Here is an 18,252-nt window from a genome sequence, read left to right on the forward strand (position 1 = left end):
CTCTTGATTTCATCTCTACCCTGGGGCACATCGTTTAAAGGCAACGTGTTTTCACAGCTGTTAAATTGCCTCCTATATGTTTGCGGTGAGGGCTGTTTTGTACAGAGCTGCTTGCCTCTTTAATAAATGATCGGTGGTGAAGTTACTGGAGGGACATAGCTCTGAGGCACAGATGGCCAAGGTTTGGACAAGGCGTGTCTGGTTCTTTGTGACTTTGCCTCCATCTCCGAGCCAAGCACTCTAGCACTCCCTTCTGCCTGCTCTCTTGCCCCTACCTTCCCCCTCTCTGAATAAATACCTCTGAGGCACCCTGTGGAAACCTCACTGCTGCATATTTTCCTTTAATTTTTTTTTTAAACCTCTTTCCTTATCTCCTGCTTCCTCTAACAGGAATGACTGCCTGCTGCTGAGAGCTAAATCCAGCTCTCCTTCACCACTGGGTCCTACACCCCCATGAGTTTCCTAAAAGCAATGCCAGGCTATTCCCACTTGTTCTGCCACTGGGGACTCGCCTTCCACCCCCTGGCATGAGAAGCCCTTTTGTGGGTCACTCCCAGATGGTAACCCTCTGTTCTTGTCCTTTCCTTTCCAGCCGGATCTTCTCAATTTCAAGAAGGGATGGATGTCCATCCTGGATGAGCCAGGAGAGGTAAGCCCTTGGCAGGGGTCTGCCTCTTCCCCTAGCCCCTGCTGCTAGAGATCCCCTGTAGAGCAGCTGATTTCCTTCCCCCTCCTTCACTGAGGTCACTCCCGCTGGGAAAGGCAGAGGGAAGCCTTTGGTGGCGGTGCCTCACTGTGTGAGCACGGAGGTTCATGCAGCACCCTTCTCCCAGCTGAGGGGTGTGAGGGGGAGCTGGAAGGGACATGGAGGAGGGGGAAGAGGTCGCAGTGCAGAGTGTCCCTTCCTGTTCCTACGCTTCCCCCAGTAACTTCCTATCCATTTCCCTCCTGTCTTTTCCCTTCCCTCCCCCTGCCTGATCCTCCTGCAGTGGAAGAAACATTGGTTCGTGCTGACCGACTCGAGCCTGAGGTATTACCGGGACTCGAACGCGGAGGAGGTAAGCATGGCCAGCCTTTCTCCAGCCCTCTTGTCCTTCCCCACCCTGTGCATGTGGCCAGGGGGGAGAGGAGCACAGCCCTGGCATGACCAGCGGGGTCCCGGGAGAAGTGTCAGCATCCTCTCCTCCTGAAAGGCAGTGGAGGTTGCAAGCTGCTCTTTGCCAAGGGGTGGTGAAGAGGATGGGTGTCTGAAGGCGGGCTGGCAGGGTGGCAAACCCTGGCAGGGGCTGTCAGTGGCGGGAGGTGAGGGGAAGGGGTGACCCCACGTCTGAGCATCTCTGATGCTCTCTGTCCATGCTGCTGGGTTACCCTTGGCTTAAAAGAGGCCACACTGTGCTGGGGAGCTGAGAGTGGAGCATCCGCCGGTGGTCTTGGCTATAGAGTGTTTAGCCTCCACCATCCCCAGTCCATACGAGCTGTGTGAGTGCTTTGAGCCTGCAAAGACATGAGCTGTGGGGTAAGGCAGAGGTGGCCTGTGATTTGGTTAAGGTGCCAGCAGGTGACAGGGGCTTTTTCAAAGCTGGGCTTGCACTGACATCCTAGTGCGTGGCTGTGCTTGCAGGCTGATGACCTCGATGGAGAAATTGACCTCCGCTCCTGCACAGACGTGACGGAGTTTGCAGTGCAGCGCAACTATGGCTTCCAAATACACGTGAGTGTCCAGCACCAAGGGACACTTGGTGGGAATGCGTGCTCCCTCCCAGTGCCAAGATGCTGAGACTCAAGCCATGCAAACCTTGTGCTGGGACAGCAGCCCAGCAAGGCTCATTGGTGACATGTGGGTGACAGTGCTTAAGGACACGGGTGCTGCCCGCCTGCAAAGGAAGGGGGAGGAGGCGGCAGCTTTGGAGGGCTGGCCAAAGGCTGTGCTGGAGGCAACCCAGGAGCCAAGTTAAACGCCAGGAGTGTTTACTTGACCCGTTGGCCAAGGCAGCTTCTCTAGAGCTGCAGGGAGGGAGTGGTGAGTGCTGCAGATCTCAGTGTAGCCTGGCTGACCGTGCTCAGAGTAACAGCCTGTACCCTGGATCTGGCCCCAATACAATCCTGTCCTTGGCTACTTGGTGTAGCAGTGGGAGACGGCTGCTAAGGCAGCACAAAAAAATGGTATTTCTGTGGGTGTGCGAGGTTGGGCACTTCGTGGTCTGGGTTACCCTGTGGCCTCCTGCTGGTGCCCAGCTCCCAGCACCAGAATAGCTGGATTGCACCAGCTCATGTTTGGCCAACGTGCCAGCAAAGTTTCTTTTGCCTTTGCTTGGAGATAGTCTTATGAAGGATGTGTAACAGGCTTCTCTGCAAAGAGCGTGTCTCCACTCCCACCCCTCCACCTGGCCCCAAGAGTCTTCGAGACACCAGGTGGCCTCTCTAGTACTGTCCACCACCCTTGCAAGTGGGTGCCTGGGGAGGTCTCAGGGAGCAAGTGGGACCTGCCTGAACCTCCACCAGGCGCTGACAGAACCTCCATTGCCTCCCCGCTGCAGACAAAGGATGCTGTCTTCACCCTGTCAGCAATGACGTCAGGTATCCGGCGCAACTGGATCGAGGCCCTGAGGAAGAATGTGCGCCCGGTCAGCGCTCCGGACGTTACCAAGTAAGAGACACCCTGCACTGATTCTCCTCTTCCCTGTCCTGCTGCACCTCTACCCTAGCAGGCAGGGACCAGGAAGGTCCCTCTGGAAATCTGGCTGCTCTTGGATGAGCCCTGCCTGCCCAGCGGTTCCCCTGCCCTCCGCTCCTCCAGAACATGGCTTGGAGACACCAGCCGGTGGCAGGGGTTGAGAGCCCGATTGCTCCCTCCCTTGCATCCGCTTTTTGCCTTGCCACATCAGTTTAGCCAGTTTCAGTGCTGATGTAGCTGGAACGGGGGGTGAATCCTCCCCACCCCATGGGGAAGCCAGCTTCACTGAGGGATGGGATGCTGCAGGCCCAGCCCTGCACTCAGAGTGGCGTTTTGTAAGGCTGGGCTGAGCAAGGGCTGAACCTTGGGCAGTTGGCAGTGTCTCCGCTGGCATCCTTTCCCGTATGGTGCCTCTTCTTCACCAGCCACCACCGCCACTCTGCTTTCAGGCTCTCCGACTGCGATAAGGAGAACTCCTTCCGTAACTGCGTCCCACAGAAGGGCTCACTCCGGACAGAGGAGCAGCAGCGGCTGGGCTCGGGCTCTGAGGGGAACTCGAAGGGCAGTCACTGGAAGGCGGACGGGCAGCGCCATGCCTTTGACTACGTGGAGCTGTCTCCTTTGCCACAGGACCCCGGGAACCAGGGGTCCCTGCAGAGGACAAGAGGGAGCTTGAGGATCTCTGACCGACCTTCCAAACAGGAGGACCTGGAGCAGGATCTGGCCACCCGTTCGGAGGAGAGGCGGAAATGGTTTGAGACCCCTGATGGCAGGGTCCCAAATAGTGATGGCCTGGTGGGGGACTCTTCCCGCAAGATGGGGGAGCTGGAGCCCCCCGCTTCCCCGCTTTCAGAGGACCAGCAGATGCGGCTGAATGAGGAGATAGAGAAGAAGTGGCTGGAGCTGGAACGCCTGCCCTTGAAGGACTCGCGGCGGGTGCCCTTGACAGCACTGCTGAACCAGAGCAAAGGGGGCCACGGAGAAACCAATGAGGCGCTGAAAAAGGAGGTAAGAGCATCTCTCCTCTCTGAAACTAGGATTCTGGTGGCTTCCTAGTGTGGTCCCTGGCAGCAGGAGGCTCCGCAGAAGAGCAAGGCAGAGGTGCAGGGAGATGTTCATTCTTTCTGGCTCCATTTGCCACTCCTTGAGTGCATGGGAGCTTTCGCAACCAGGTAACGCGAGGCTGGAAGCCTGCTCTTGCACACCTGGAGAGGTTTCCCAGGCAACATTTTGGTCCAGGATAAGTTAGTTGGTGGCACTGCTTGTGCGGAGTCTGTGTTTCCCAGGAGTACATCTGTCTTCTCTGGCTGTTCTCAAGCCTGCAAGCATTTCACCAACTAGTCTTTGAAAGAATTTGGGATATCTCGTCCCTTCCTTGCTAACGCTTACCAGGCTGGGTCTGGCTATGCTGGTTTGGTCCCTTGGCAGGCTGCCGTTCCTGTGGGAAGCAGACATCCCCGTTGGCCATGCATGGTCCTCCCCATCCCTAAGCCTGAGGTTCGGATATGGCACGTCATTTGGGTCGTGGCGCTTTTCCACCCCTGGCTGAGCATCTCTCTCCCTTTCCTGGCGCAGGTCCAGTCACTGCGGGCTCAGCTGGAGTCCTGCCGGGCCCGAAATGAGAGCCTTCGGGAGGCGTCGAAATCCCAGGGAGACAGCCATGTGCCCCGGGGGTACATCTCACAGGTGAGCAGGGCACCGGACAGGGGATCCTGGGGTCACTCCCAGTCCCAAACTGGGAAGTGCTGGGACTTGGCTCATTGCTGAGCAGGTATTGCTAATCGTTGGGTTGCCATGGTGACCCTAACTGGGCTCACTTGTAATCAATGTTAATTACATAAAGGCTGGTGTGTACTGCTTGGCCTTAAAGGGGCCAGACTATAAATGGGGAGGAGGAGGAGGAGGAGCGTTACGGGAGAGGGTCTGTGCTCTGCTTTGTGTGTGGGTGCGATGCTGGCCTGAGCAGCTGGGATGAGCCGTCTCCCAGCTTGGGAGTGGGTCAGCAGCTTTCTGCCAAGCTGCCTGCCTGTTCCCCAGCAGTTTGCAGCTTGCCACATGCGGTTCTTGCTAGCAGGGGCTCCCAAATCCCTTGTTAAAAGCAGTCCTTCAGGCCCTGGGGAGCTCCTGTCCCTGCCAGAGCTGCCTGAGCACTGAAGGTCACTTTGACAGCACAGTCTGTTCGTTTCCTGGGACTGCACGTGGGAAAGCCTGCAAAGCAGAGTTTGCTCATGCTTCAGCCTCTCTTCTCTTCGTTTATTTATTCCCCCCGCCATGGACTCATCCAAAGAAAGCGAGGTCACATCCCGCAGGGATTTCCTGGGGGGGAGGCTGCCAATGCACCGAGCTGTGGGGATTTCAGGATGTGCTGTACGTGTTGAAAGACACCAGGGGGAAGGAAACTGGGGCTGGCGAAACCCGTTGCAGTGGGTTGGCCATACCTAGCCCAGATAAAGAAGCCCACGGGTGCTGTGGCACCGAGCCCAGCCAGTTAGCAGTCTCTCTGTCATCTTGATTTAATGTTTACAGCTCACAGGCCTTTTTACGGTCAAAAAAAGCAAAAGGAGTAGGGAGGAATGGCACCTTATCTTCCAAATAACTCGTCTCAAAAGGTCAGTGTTTCACATCTGAAGCTAAATGTAGCCTTTCCCCAAAGTGCTTGTTCTCTCTCAATTTGCTGAGGTTCGCACCCAGCCTGTGGGCAGATCACCAAATTGATCTCTTGCCTTTTCCTCTCCTTTGGTTGATCTGTGAAGCTTCCCAACTTCTCTCATCTCAGTAGGGAGGAACAGCCAGCAAGCACTTGCATTCCCACATGTTGCAGCACCCTTTTTATCAACCTTCACCTTAGTACTGGGGAGAGGAAGGGGAGAGGAAGGGGCTGTCAGGGAACACGATGGCTTCCTGGCTCTCTGCTGATGGCTTCAGAGGCCCTGACCTTTTAAAATAATAACTCTGCTGTGGTTTGGTGGTGAACAAATCCTTCCTGAGGGCCTTGGGGCAGCACTGCCAGCATCTGGAGGGAGAGCTCCAGATGTGCTCGGAGGCAAGAACTGCTTTGCTTTGCTGTAACACCACTTAACCATAGCGCTCGGTGTTGAAAGAACCATCCCCTTGGTCTCAGAGCTGTGAGAAAGGAGGTCGAGCTGTGTGAGGAGGATCCCTAATCATTAGGCTTTGGGGAGGGTTCTTTGGCAGCCTCCGTCGGGCCACAGGGTAGTATAGGGTATCACTTTTCAGGAGAAGAGGCTCAGTTTTCATCGATTCCAGGGGATGCTGCTTCATTTAAAAGGCAGATCCTGGGATGCAGTTCCCGCTGTTGATCTCCTCCAGCCAGGCAGTGGAAGGGTTTGGGCTGGGATGTCGGGCACGTTATTCCCAGCCCTTGGCCCAAAAGGGAGGTTCCTGTCTTGATGCTTCAGTTTTAAGAGGAGTAGGAGGAACATTTTGTCCTCTGCAAAGCACAGGGGTGTTGAAACATGCATGGACATGTCAAATGGTTGTGCTCAGTGATAAAAGTGCCACCTCACTTTCCCAGGATGGTCTTTTCTTTCTGAAAGTGGTCTTGCTTCTCTCAAAATGGCCCTGGACTTGGGTGAGGTTTACAAAGGCAAATGTCAGCCCGGCTGGGTGCCTGTCCTGGCCCGAGCCCCTGCATGCCTAGACCTTTGAGTCCCTCCCCCCTCCTTTCCCTGGCACTGCAGGAGGCCTGCGAGCGCAGCCTGGCCGAGATGGAGTCATCCCACCAGCAAGTGATGGAGGAGCTCCAGAGGCACCACCAGCGCGAGCTGGAGCGGCTGCGGCAGGAGAAGGAGCGGCTCCTGGCAGAGGAGGCTGCAGCGACAGCAGCAGGTAGGAGCCGACAGCAAGCCGTGCCCCTGCTCAGATGGGTCCCTCCCACCTCTCCCAAATGCCTCCTGTGAGAAACCAGTCATCCCAGTCATCTGGAGCCACACTGCTTACCCTGCTGGTGTGATGCGGATGCTCAGCACTTTCCTGTAGGCAGACAGGACTGGAAGAGGTGGCAGGGAGCTCCCATGCTGCTCTGTGTAAGTCTCCTTGGCAGCGCTTGGTGTGTCAGGATGATCCCAGGGTGTGGAGAAGGTGGAGGATGCCCCAAGAGCAGAAGGGATGGAGGGGGAACCTGCAAAGACAGGTCTGGAGCCTGCAGCAGTGAGAGCTTGGCTGGTTCCCTGGCTTCCCACATCTTCCCCAAGATGTGCCAGAGCTGGCACAGTCTGATCCCCCATCTCCCGTTGTCCCTCTCCGCAGCCATCGAGGCACTGAAGAAAGCCCACCGGGAGGAGATGAATAAGGAGCTGGGTAGGACACGAAGCTTCCAGCAGTGTGTCTCAGTCTCAGATGCCCTCCAGAAGCAGCACCAGTAAGAAACCACCTCTCCTGCTCCCCTTGCCCAATGCTGCCACCCTATACTGGTGTCACAGCACCCCATCTGTGGCTGTAGCCCACAGTTCTGTCCCCCTTGCTGCCTCCCTAGCTCTCTCCCTTGGGGGCGGTGGGTGCCCAGTGGTGACTGCCAGGGCTGCTGGAGCTGTAGGGCAGGAAGGTTTATCCCCTGCTTGGTTATTTTCCCTATAGCATCACTGTTTTCTCTGTGGCTTCTTCCCTCTATTTTCTTTATGGAAAGCTCCTCCATTTCCTCTGCATGACTTGAAGCCCCTAGAAGCACCACATTTGTGTGCAGGAGGGTGGGAAGTGAAGCCTTGGTCCACAGGGGACGTTATTTTGTGCCGATGACTGATGTGGGCAGAGGCTGCCCATGGCCAGTCAGGGGCCAGTGAGGACTGTGGGGCAGTGATGAGCTGGTGCCTCTTTGACAGGTTGGACGTGGAGTCTCTGAAGCGGGAGCTGCAGGTGCTTTCCGAGCAGTACTCCCAGAAGTGCCTGGAAATTGGGGAGCTCACCCAGAAGGCAGAGGAACGGGAACAGACGCTGCTGCGCTGTCAGCAGGAGGGGAAGGATCTCCTCCGGAAAAACCAGGCAAGAGAATGGCTTTCCCTGCCAGCAGAGACCATGGAGCCTGTTTCTCCCTTGCACAGCATAGCCCCTCTGTTATAATTCCCCTATTTGTTAATATTTCTTCCCTGGTATTTTTATCAGAAAGAGGAAAAAAAATTAAGGGCCTGTCTTAACTATGGTGTTAAATACAGCAAATGCATTCTTTGCTGCTGGTTGTAGGGATCACCATCGCCTGTGGGCAGGGGGTTACAAGGAGGTCTCTAAGCTGGGACAGTGCTGAAGAGCATGAAGATGGAGAGGTCAGGACAGCGGAAAGGCCCGTGCCATGGCTACCCTGACGTCTTTCTTTTTTTTCCTGCAGGAGCTGCAGATGCGCCTCTCTGATGAGATTGGGAAGCTGCGAAGCTTTATTTCATCGCGGGGCTCTGGGGACCGCTCTCCGCACAACAACGAGCGGAGCTCCTGTGAGCTGGAGGTATGAGGGTCCCCCTCGGGGTGTCCTGCTGCCTCCATCCCCACCCCACGCCAGAGGTCTCCTCCTTGTGGCAGTTTTGGCTTGGAGCTGGTGGGAGGGGGGTGCCGGATGGAGCAGCGGGGCCGGTGCAGGAAGGAGGTACGCAAGCTTCCCCTCTGCCACTCTCCCGGGGCGCTCACGCCGCTTCCTGCCCCGGCCCTCCTGGCCCTTCCTTCCTTTTCCACTGCCGCGCTTGCGCCAGGGCCCTCCGGCCTTTCCAAGGCGGTGGCTCTTGAGTCACCTCTGGTTCCTCTCCCCCCGGCTCTGGCCTAGGTGATGCTGCGGGTGAAGGAGAACGAGCTCCAGTATGTAAAGAAAGAGGTGCAGTGCCTCCGGGAGGAGCTGCAGATGATGCAAAAGGTCGGTGTTTTCTGGGAGCCATTGGGAAAGCAGCAGGAGAGGGGAGGGAGGGAAGCACCAGGGCTGTGTATCATCAGCAGGGTTTGGCTGGGTTTGATGGGATGCTCAGGCCAGACCCTCTTGTCACCTGTGCTCCTTGTCCCCGCTCGCTCCCGAGCACATAGCAGCCACGTGCTCCCAACAGCATGGGCTGGCATAGGCTTATCTTGTACAAAGGAATTATCATAGAGACTTTGCTGCTGGTTTCCCCAGATGCATGTACATATAAGCATGGACAAGGCAGAAGCCCTTCTTTCCCAGGTGGGAAGCCCAGATAAAGCCTGCCTGGCACTCAACTTCCCCAGCCACCTCTGTCCCCGAGTTGTCCCCTCACTGGGTGGATGTGTTTCCTTGGGCACCGTTGCTGGGTGTGCTGCTCCCTCCACTGGCAGCAGCTCCTTCAGAGGGATTTTCAAAGACCGCTGCCAAAGAGCTACCTGAAAGAGGCTTTGAGATTCAGTGATGCTCCAGGAGCTTATAACTTTCTCCCTTAAGCTTTTTGCCGTATAAGTGGCTGGGACCAGCCCTTTCAGCAGCCTGCATCTCTGGTGGGGTTTATTTTTCTTGTATGCCTGGCCCAAACGCACACGAGTCATGGTAAAGCCCATATCACCCCCTCGATCTGATGCTGCAGATTCCTGCTGTTGCGGGACCAGCAACTCAGCCTCTTCCCTGGTTCAAGGTTTGAGAAGTGCTACCTCCACACTCTTCTGAATAGTTTCTGCATAGCCCAGATTGGGACGGACTTCAAACCCGGGGCTAGCTCTCCCTTCCTCACCTGCCGGCCCTTCCCCTGCCAGGCTCACCTTGCTGCCCCCCTCCCTAATATCAGCCCTAAAACCTGCTGACCCTTCTCCCTCCCCTGGCAGGATAAGAGATTTGCCTCAGGGAAATACCAAGATGTCTATGCGGAGCTGAATCACATTAAGGTGCGCTCGGAGCGAGAGATCGAGCAGCTGAAGGAGCACCTGCGCCTGGCCATGGCGGCTCTGCAGGAGAAGGAGTCGCTGTGCAACAGCGTCAACAAGTAACGGTGAGCACTGGGGATGCTGTGATGTTCCCTAGAATCATAGAATGATTGGAGTTTGGAAGGGACCTTAAAGATCATCGAGTTCCAACCCCCCTGCCATGGGCAGGGACACCTCCCACTAGACCAGGTTGTTCAAAGCCCCATGCAGCCTGATCTTGAAGCCACCTGCAGGTACAGGTGACTGAGACAGGCTGCCCTGCTTTGACAGGGGTGTAGAAGCTGCTGGTTCCTCCTGCTCCACTGAGTGCTGAAACTTTAGGCTTAAAGTCTTCCTTCTCAGAAGGGATGGCATTTCTGCTCTTGGTGGAGTCTTTCTAAACCATCTCTGGTTTTGTCTCTCTCTAGGTCTGCTCTTCGTTTGTTTATTTGTTCTTGTTTTGTATTTGCTCCATTCCTCAATTGCGGGGAGGGGAAGATGGAATCCCATCCATTATCGCCTTGGCGAGGAATCCCACCCAGCCCCCAGCCTCCTCACTCCCCTCCCAAAGCTTTTTTGATGAACCCCTTTTGCCTGCATACCTGAGCACATTGTTTGGACTGGCTCCTTACATGCACCTTCTTCAGGATTTTATATGTGAAAATTATATTTTATAGAGGAATTTTTCCCCCGGGAAGAAGGGGAAGAGGAGGGGGAAAACCTTTTACTACATCACCAGCGTTTTCTAACCTGAAATAGAGAATCTGTTTTTCCCCCCTTCCCCAGCCCCGTTGCTCCTGGCCACACAGCCACCTTCGGCACATGTTCCTCTCTTCCAAATGTGTCCACGGCCTCCCTAGGATGTACGGTGAGGACCACACTCCCTCCTCCCCATGCCACCCCCAGGGACCTGCGGAGAAGACATACAAGCCATAGGAGGGAGCTGCTGGGGCAGTCTGCCATGGATGTGCTTGCCTGGGACTTTTGAAAGAGGAAACCTTGGCAAAGTCTGCATGATCGAGCTCTCTCAGTGACTGTCCTTTGGCTCCTTCAAGAACCCACATTGGCAGGAGCCCAGAGCCACAGCGTGTCTCCTTTCTGGGGAAGAGGAGCTGTGAGGCTGCTACTGCACCCGCCGGAGCCAACCTCCCCCAAGGTGGCAGCTGCTGCTGCTCTGCTGCGCCCTTCAACTTTTAACTTAATAAAATCTTCCCCTTTCGCTGAGAAAAACGTGGTTGTTAAGGGGAACATGTACCTAACCCCATGTGGCAGTGGGGTGAAGTGTAATTTCTCCAGGTTCCTGTGTGATTTTGGTGTATCCTGACCCATTTCTTTTCTTCTTCTGGATTTGGGGAGGGAAAGCAGCTGGAGCACCCCCTCCCTGGGCAGAGAGCAAGAGGAGCTCTGCAGCGCTGTTATCCAGCGTTCTGCTCTACCTTTGGGTTTGGGGAAGAAATAATCTCCTTCACCACACCACCCCAAAAATCTCATGTGGACCCTCAGCCCCACAGAGGAAGAGCTGAGCCTGGGCTGCATTAGTAAATGCGGTATTGGGGAGGGGGGACAGATGGCACTGCAAGTTACCGGCAGAGTAAACAGTATATGTAGATCCTGGAGATCAGAGGGGTCTCAAATGCTTTCCTCCTCCTGTTTTTGGATGAAGCACCTTGCTTTTTTGGCAGGATGGAGGACCTGGGGGTGACTGCTCCTCGTTCAGCCCCATGCCAATGTAAACACGAGCTGTTGGTCTGCAGGGAGGCTGCTGGCAATGACGGAAGAGCCCTAATTGCAGGCTCATGCCGGGGCTGGAGGCACCGTCTGAAGAGGGGAAGACAAAAGGGGTCAAGAAGGACACTTGGATGGAGGTGACTGGGAGGCTGGAGTACTGCAAGATGCGGGGATGGGAGTGGGGTGTAAGGACACGGTGGCAGCCACAATGAGTTATGGCAGCACACCTTCCCTCAGCATGTGTTAACCTTGCTGTGGTATCGGTGGCCCCTGGGGCATAGGGGTGGGCACAGGCACATGCAGACCCACTCCTCCATGGGCCACGGCTGCGGCGACTGCTTTCCCTCAGTGGGGCAAGCCGCTTCGTAAGTCACAAATTCTGGTAAAACTGGGTTGCAGGCTTTCATCACGTGTGTGAGGCCCTTGGGCAACCCTGTGTATGGTGCAAGAGGCCGGGCACCGAGCTCAGCAGCCAAGTCCCCGTTGCACCCGTGCAGAGTCAGGGCTTGCTCTCGCTGGTGCTTGGCCTCCTGCCTCCTGACTAAACCCTCCCGTCCCTGCCCTGACCAAGGTCCAGGCTTTTCCCTCCACCTCCCAGCAGGACACGGCTGGTGCCATCGAGTTTGGGATAGGGCAAGCATCTGGCATGCTGGGGGCCAGAGATGGGAAGGAAAGAGGGGACAGAGCAGTTCAGGGCAACAGCTTCCAGGCTGCAGGGGATGGTCGTGCTATGGGGGATTGTTAAGGACCAAGAGAGGAGCGAAAAAAAGTGGGGTTCAGGGCACAGTGTTGCAAGCTGGGGGAGGCATGCGTGGTTTTAAGAAAAAACAACTGTTAAAGCAAAAGTCTGTGTAGTCATACCTACTCCTGGGGGAGGAAGCCCCCAAAAGTGGGGCACTGGGGGCAAGTGGAGGGTGAGCAAGGCGTGAACCACAGGCTGCCGGTGCGTGTGACTTACCAGCCCCTTCCCTGAGGGGTTTGGTGTCTCCTGTTTGTTTGGGTTGGTTTGCTGGTGTGGCGGTGTTTTTTTTTTTCCCTTCCTGACTGGGGGCTGCTGACCCCGATAACTGTGTGGCATAAGCACGGGTGAAATGTGTGGGTGCCTGACATGCTGTCAAGCCACCCCTCCTCCGGGCTCTGTGGCTGCAGATCAGCCGCCAGCCGGGCAGGAGCATCCCATCATCCCGGGGTGACAGGGGACCGCCACCTCCCAAACCGTCGCAGCGTTAATCGGGCAGCCTCCGTCTTGCCTGTGGTGGGGCGATACGGTCGCCTCGTCGTCTCTGCATCCCTATCTCCTGAGTGCAGGGGAGCTGGGTGGGGGGGAGAGCGGCAGGGAAGGGAGGCGACTGAAATGCCAGTGGGTGACAGGCATGATGGCCAGCAGAGCCCAAAAAGCACCCCAAAGCGATGCCTGTGCCCCATCCACTTGCTTTCAGCCGGGTTGTGGCTGTGAGAAATGTCCCGGCCTCAAGCACAGGGAAGACCCACAGCCGTGTGGCACCCTGGTTGCATGAGGAGCATTGGGAGCTTGCCCTTAAAAACCACCTTGTAAACCTTTTTTTGTAAATCTTTTGTAAATCTACAGCAGGCTGTAACAATACTCGTTTGCCATTTATTGGCATCATTAAAGCCCACTCTGCCCTTAGCAGCAGCCTGGCTGAGCGGCTTTGTGCTGGGCTGGCCGCGCTGCATTGCACGACTCAAGGCTCGGGGCTGAAGCTCTGATGAGCACAACTGGAAATTCAGCCAATTTCCCAGTTTTGCCACTAAAAAAGCACTGAAGCTCATGGAACTGAGTGCCAGCCAGGCCAAATCCCACTGCTGGGTGTTTTGAGCCTCTTTGGAAATGGAAACCAGGTAAAACAAAATGTTGTCGCTGGCATTAGTCACTAGAAGTGTCCTGGTGCTCTTGGATGGCAGCGAGCAGCCGTCCTGCCCCTACAAGGCAGGGGCTGTTGCCCGGTGCATCCGTAGCACATCCATGATGGATGCGGTTTGACCATTTAAGATGAAATCCGCAGCTGGAAGAGCTTAAATCCCCACGGGGTCTGGCTGAACACAGTGTGGGGAGGGAGGAGAAGGTAAACGGGATTACGGAAAGAATTCCTCTGCCAGGCTGTCCTCTGGGGTTCGTCGGAGAAGCGGGATTTCCCAATCTCTGCTGACTAACGCCAGAAACAGCAGGCACAGGAGGCTTGGAGCGGTTGGGTAGCTCTCCTTGAGGAGAAAAGGGAGTGCAGGGGGTAACCCACCCTACCCGGGGCATGGTGGTAGGTTCCTGTGGCCAAAAACACAGGCACAAGCCTAAACCAGGCATGGGGGAGCGGGTGGCCCATGGGAACAATTTTTCCTTCTGGATGAGCCCCCCCCCGTGCTGCCTGCAGTGGGGTGCCGGCAGCGCTGGACCCTGCTTCCCAGAGGCGGTGGGGCCTGCATTGCCCTGCAGCATCTGCATCCCACCTCCAGCACCGGTATCCCAGTTTTCCCCCAGGGAAAACCCCTCTCCATCCTGCCTGGCCGGCTGGTGTTAAGGATGCATTTGTACAACAGCACAGGGTTCAAGGGGGGCTTTCCAGTATCAAGTGGGGGCATTTAGGGGGTTACCTTGGCCGGGTTAGCCCCCCCAATATGCAAGGTCATCAGCAGCCTGATGAGCTGTGACCACCCGTACGCCTTCCCTCCACCGCGTCGCCTGGGGGCATGGGGTGTTCCCCCTGTTTTGATGGGCTAAAAATTAGGGAGCCGGTCTGGATGAAAGGGTCGGAACCTCCACGTACAGGGGAGAGGGTGTTTGCTCGCCGGCAGCGGCACCCGCCGGAGGAGGCTGAGCAGCCCGGGTCGGCTGCAGGACCTGCCCAGGTGACCGGCTGAGATTAGAACCCTAATTTTCAGCTGGCTAAAGTTAGGTAAAGCATCTGCCCTCCTTTCCTCCCCCCTCAACACACACACCCTCTTTGCCTCCCCGTCACTGCGCTGCCCTGATAATGGCTTTTAAGGCTGGAGGCTCTGTGGTCAGCCCGCGGCACCCTGCCAAGCCCGGGAGCTCGGGGACGACGCTGACACCCCTGCTCCTCCTCTGGCCTCAGAGCCCGGCCTACGAGCAGGCCGTCTACGCTTCTGACGGTTAAAAACTTGGATGCAAATAAAAGCAGATGGTGCCTTATCTGCCCGCGCCCGGCTTTGCCTACGTGCAGGCAGACAGCGATGGCGGTTTATTCCCCGCTAGGAAAAATGAGCAGGCCTTTGGCTGGCCAAAGGGTTGTGCAGAGGCCACCAGAGCTCGCTGCCCCTGCACTCCGTATAGGTCGGAAAGTGATGTATTCATCAGGTCTTAAGGAAAAAAAAAGGGTGGTTATTCCCCTCTGTAATTAGCAGCTCTTTGCTCTTAATAAAATCGAGTGGTTTTCGGGTGCTGTGAACCCGACCCGCTCCCCAAATGGAGGGGGGCATGTGAAAGAGCGGCCCTGGAGAAGGAGGCACAAGGGGATGCCCTCGGCGGGATGCATTCCTGCCACCCCTGGAAAAGCATCAGGGGGCCCAGTGCCTCCTCCCAGGACAGGGGCACACTGCGCCCTCACATAGTACTTGTGTATGTTGGGAAGGGAGCATCAAATATTTTTATTTCCATTTATATTTCTTCTATTATTTCTATTTCTTCTATTATTTCTATATTTATTTATATTCATACCTCTGTATATTTTTATATATGCTTCTGTGTGTCTCCTGGCTGGTGGTTTTCACGCCCCTGGGCATCCAGGGTGCATGGAGGTTACAGGAAGGTGCTCGCTGTGTATTTTAACGCCCTGCTGAAGAACTGAGAGGTTTGGAGGGGCTGGGGTTCACCTCCGAGCACCACACGGCGTCTCGGTGGGCATCAGGCGGCTGGCACCCGCGTGTTTTTAAAAAAATAAGAGGGAAAACATCTAAGTGCTACGGGCAAGACGATGATAGTGGCCACATTTAATCTCGCAGGAGCAGCCGACTGCTTACGCAGCTGGGGAAGGACGGCTGGTTGTCACTGTTACACGTTCCTGCTCCATCCCCTCACAAAGACTTGTGTGCCCCCTCAAAAAGGGGACAGGCTGTTATTTGTGACCCTGGCCACACACACGCAAGGGCTGAGCTGATGTCCCCAAAGCACCTGGTGAGGAGCAAAGAGGGCAGAGAAGTGGGGCAGAGGCATTGGGCTGTGGGGTACTGCTGCTGAGCCTGTTTTGACCCCAGTGCTCCCCCTTTTCTCCTTGGTGTCCCCCTCCCAGTGTCCCCTAATGTCCTCCCCTGTGTCCCTCCTTATCCCCTGATGTTTCTCACTATGTCCCTCCTTGTGTCCCCTTAATGTCCCTCCATGTGTCCTGATGTTGCTCCAAGTGTCCCTGCCCTGTCCCTCCTTGTCTCCCCAGCGTCCCCAAGTGCTTCTCCTTGTCTCCTCCATGCCCCCCCAGTGTCCCTCCTTGTTCCCACCCAGTGTCCTCCCAAGTGCTCCTTCTTGTCCTGCTGTTGTCCCCTCCAGTGTCCTTCCTTGTCCCCACTCAGTGTCCCCCCAGAATCCCTCCTTGTCCCGCTGTTGCCCCTCAAAGTGTCCCGTCTCATCGCCCTGATGTCCCTTACTGTCCCAGCCCGGCGGGCTCCCGGGGCGTGGCGGGGGACACACGGGGACACCAGCGGCGGCGGGAGGGCGGATGGCGCGCGCGGGGCAGTCCTCCCCGCGGTCCGCACCGCGCCTTTAAAGGCTGCCTGCGGCGGGCGCGGCCCCAGCGGCGGCGGCAGGAGCGGCACCGGCAGCGGCACCGGGTCCGCTGCGGTCGTTCCCCACCTCTCCTTTCCCCAGCCTCTCCCCGCTCAGGGGCGGGGGTCCCGGCCCGGGTCGGGCCAGGCTTCCCACCGTGAGGGGATAGCGGGGCATCCCGGGACGAAGCACCAACCATGACGGACAGCCCGATCCCAGCCCCGGCTCCGGCCGCCAAACCCAAGCGGGCCAGGTCGGCGCGGCGGCCGGCGGCCCACCCCACCTACTCGGACATGATCGCGGCGGCCATCCGGGCCGACAAGAGCCGCGGCGGCTCCTCCCGCCAGTCCATCCAGAAGTACGTGAAGAGCCACTACAAGGTGGGCCCCAACGCTGATGTCCAGATCAGACTCTCCATCCGGCGCCTCCTCGCCGCCGGCGTCCTCAAGCAGGCCAAAGGGGTCGGCGCCTCCGGCTCTTTCCGCTTGGCCAAGGCCAACAAGGCAAAGAAGTCTCCGGCCAAGAAGAAGAAGAAGAAGAAGGCAGCCAGGAAATCCACGTCGCCCCGGAAAGCAGCAAGGCCCAGGAAAGCCAGGTCGCCAGCAAAGAAGCCCAAGTCTACCGCCAGGAAAGCCAGGAAGAAGTCAAGGGCCAGCCCCAAGAAAGCCAAGACGACAAAGACTTTTAAGGTCAAGTCGCTGAAGTCATCCAAGCCGAAGAAGGCAAAGCGGTCGAAACCCAAAGCCAAGTCCAGCGCCCGAAAATCACCCAAGAAGAAGTGAGAAGTCTAGAGGCGTTTCGGTACTCTCCCCTTTGGTTTCTGTAAATAGCTTTTGCCTTTATTTTTACCCCCTTCTATTGCATTTTATAAAGAATTGATCTATTCCTTTCTGGAAATCGCTAAAACAAAGCAGTTAATGAAAGAAAAAAAGGAACATCTTTGGTATGGAGAGTTCCAATTTTTAAGAGTTATTGGTCTGGGTTTTATTTCGATGTTTCAGAAATTTCTTGTGTGTGTCTGTTGGGTTTTTTTTTAACACTGGGCTGCTTGTTCTGTGTTGATGGTGATGGTGACTCCGTGTGTCTGTCGGGGCCATACAGGGTTTCAATTCCTGATCCTGCCCCAGCTCCTGGGGAGTTGTGTGTTTGCTGGGGGCCAGGCAGATTTTGCCTATGTCAGAGGGAAAGCGGGAACGTATGGCGGCAAGAGCCACAGCCTTCCTGGGAGGAGAAAAAGGGGTTCCCTGTTCCCTCTTCCGTCACCCCAGGTCCCCACCACGGGGCTGAGGCGAAGTGTGCTGGGCTGCTGGGTGCAAGGTCTGGCTGGTGCTGGAGATAACCAGTCAGCCAGCCAGGCAATGGGGCTGCCCGCCTGCCCGCGGAGCTACCGGGGGGAGTCTTGGGCCAGGAACGGGACAGAGGAGGAGGTGGAGTGGGCCCAGAGTCTGTTCACATTTACTTTCAAAGAGTTGGAGGTGTCCAGCAAGTGGGAAGAGGTTGGTTGATCCCTGGGGAGGAGGGACAGACATGGCTACGAGCATCTTTGCTCCCTGGGGAGGAAGAGCCGGAGCACGGCAGTGGGCATCTCCGCAGGCAAGGCTGGGGTAGGCAGCCAGGGCGGCCCCGCTGTCACCGCGGGGCTCAGGCTTTGTGCCCAGCAGGGACTGGCACGGCTCCAGGGCCTGCCTGTCCCTGCCTGTCCCCTGCCAGCACCTCCCTCTTCAGGCAGGGATGGGTGGTTCTGATGGCCGGGGCTGGCAGGGATCCTGTGAGCCTGCCCTACTGCTCAGCGGAGTCTGAGCCTCAGGCAGGAGGTGCCTAATCCCACTTAGATAGAGACATCTAAGCTCCTTGGATGTCAGGATCCCCAACCACCTGGGCCAGGAGCTCTGAAATCCCAGGGGCTGTAGGTCCCCAGTCCACTTAGGCTTGCTGTGCCTAAATCTTGTGGGCCCAGAGTCTTCACCCTCCCGCATGGCAGCTCCCAGATCCGTTGGCCTGATGATCTTAAATCCCTTCAGCAGATGGTGCCTGAGCCCTTTAGCAACCAAGGATCCCAAATTGTGTAGTTCAGAGTACTGAAATCCTTGGCCTGGAGGCACCTAATCCCTTTGGGCTCTTCTTCCTGAGAGCCTTGGACAAAAGACTCCCAGACCACCTAGGCTGAAGACCCTAAATCCTTTTCAAGAGCCTGGTGCCCTAATCCTTCTGGACATGAGGCGTCTAAACCACTCTGGCCACAGGATCCCAAATCAGCTATAGTGGAGGATGGAGATGCCTGATC

General features: G+C 56.6%; 2 protein-coding genes across 2 annotated transcripts; both read left to right on the forward strand.

Annotated features, from left to right (window-relative positions):
• The first annotated feature begins 598 nt into the window (after positions 1-598).
• On the forward strand, positions 599-12,080 carry TRIOBP (TRIO and F-actin binding protein). The gene is made up of 13 exons (XM_074167972.1): positions 599-649; positions 990-1,058; positions 1,622-1,711; positions 2,538-2,647; positions 3,124-3,682; positions 4,250-4,360; positions 6,376-6,523; positions 6,944-7,055; positions 7,513-7,672; positions 8,013-8,126; positions 8,439-8,525; positions 9,434-9,597; positions 9,940-12,080. The coding sequence occupies exons 1-12, from the start codon at positions 623-625 to the stop codon at positions 9,593-9,595; spliced, it is 1,749 nt and encodes a 582-aa protein (XP_074024073.1). The 5' UTR covers positions 599-622; the 3' UTR covers positions 9,596-9,597; positions 9,940-12,080.
• Positions 12,081-16,001: 3,921 nt separating this feature from the next.
• On the forward strand, positions 16,002-16,932 carry H1-0 (H1.0 linker histone). Its single transcript, XM_074169098.1, has one exon. It carries the CDS (start codon positions 16,166-16,168, stop codon positions 16,748-16,750), a length of 585 nt encoding a protein of 194 aa, XP_074025199.1. The 5' UTR covers positions 16,002-16,165; the 3' UTR covers positions 16,751-16,932.
• The last annotated feature ends 1,320 nt before the right edge of the window (positions 16,933-18,252 follow it).

The sequence above is a fragment of the Numenius arquata genome, chromosome 2, assembly GCF_964106895.1.
Source record: "Numenius arquata chromosome 2, bNumArq3.hap1.1, whole genome shotgun sequence".
Taxonomy (NCBI): domain Eukaryota; kingdom Metazoa; phylum Chordata; class Aves; order Charadriiformes; family Scolopacidae; genus Numenius; species Numenius arquata.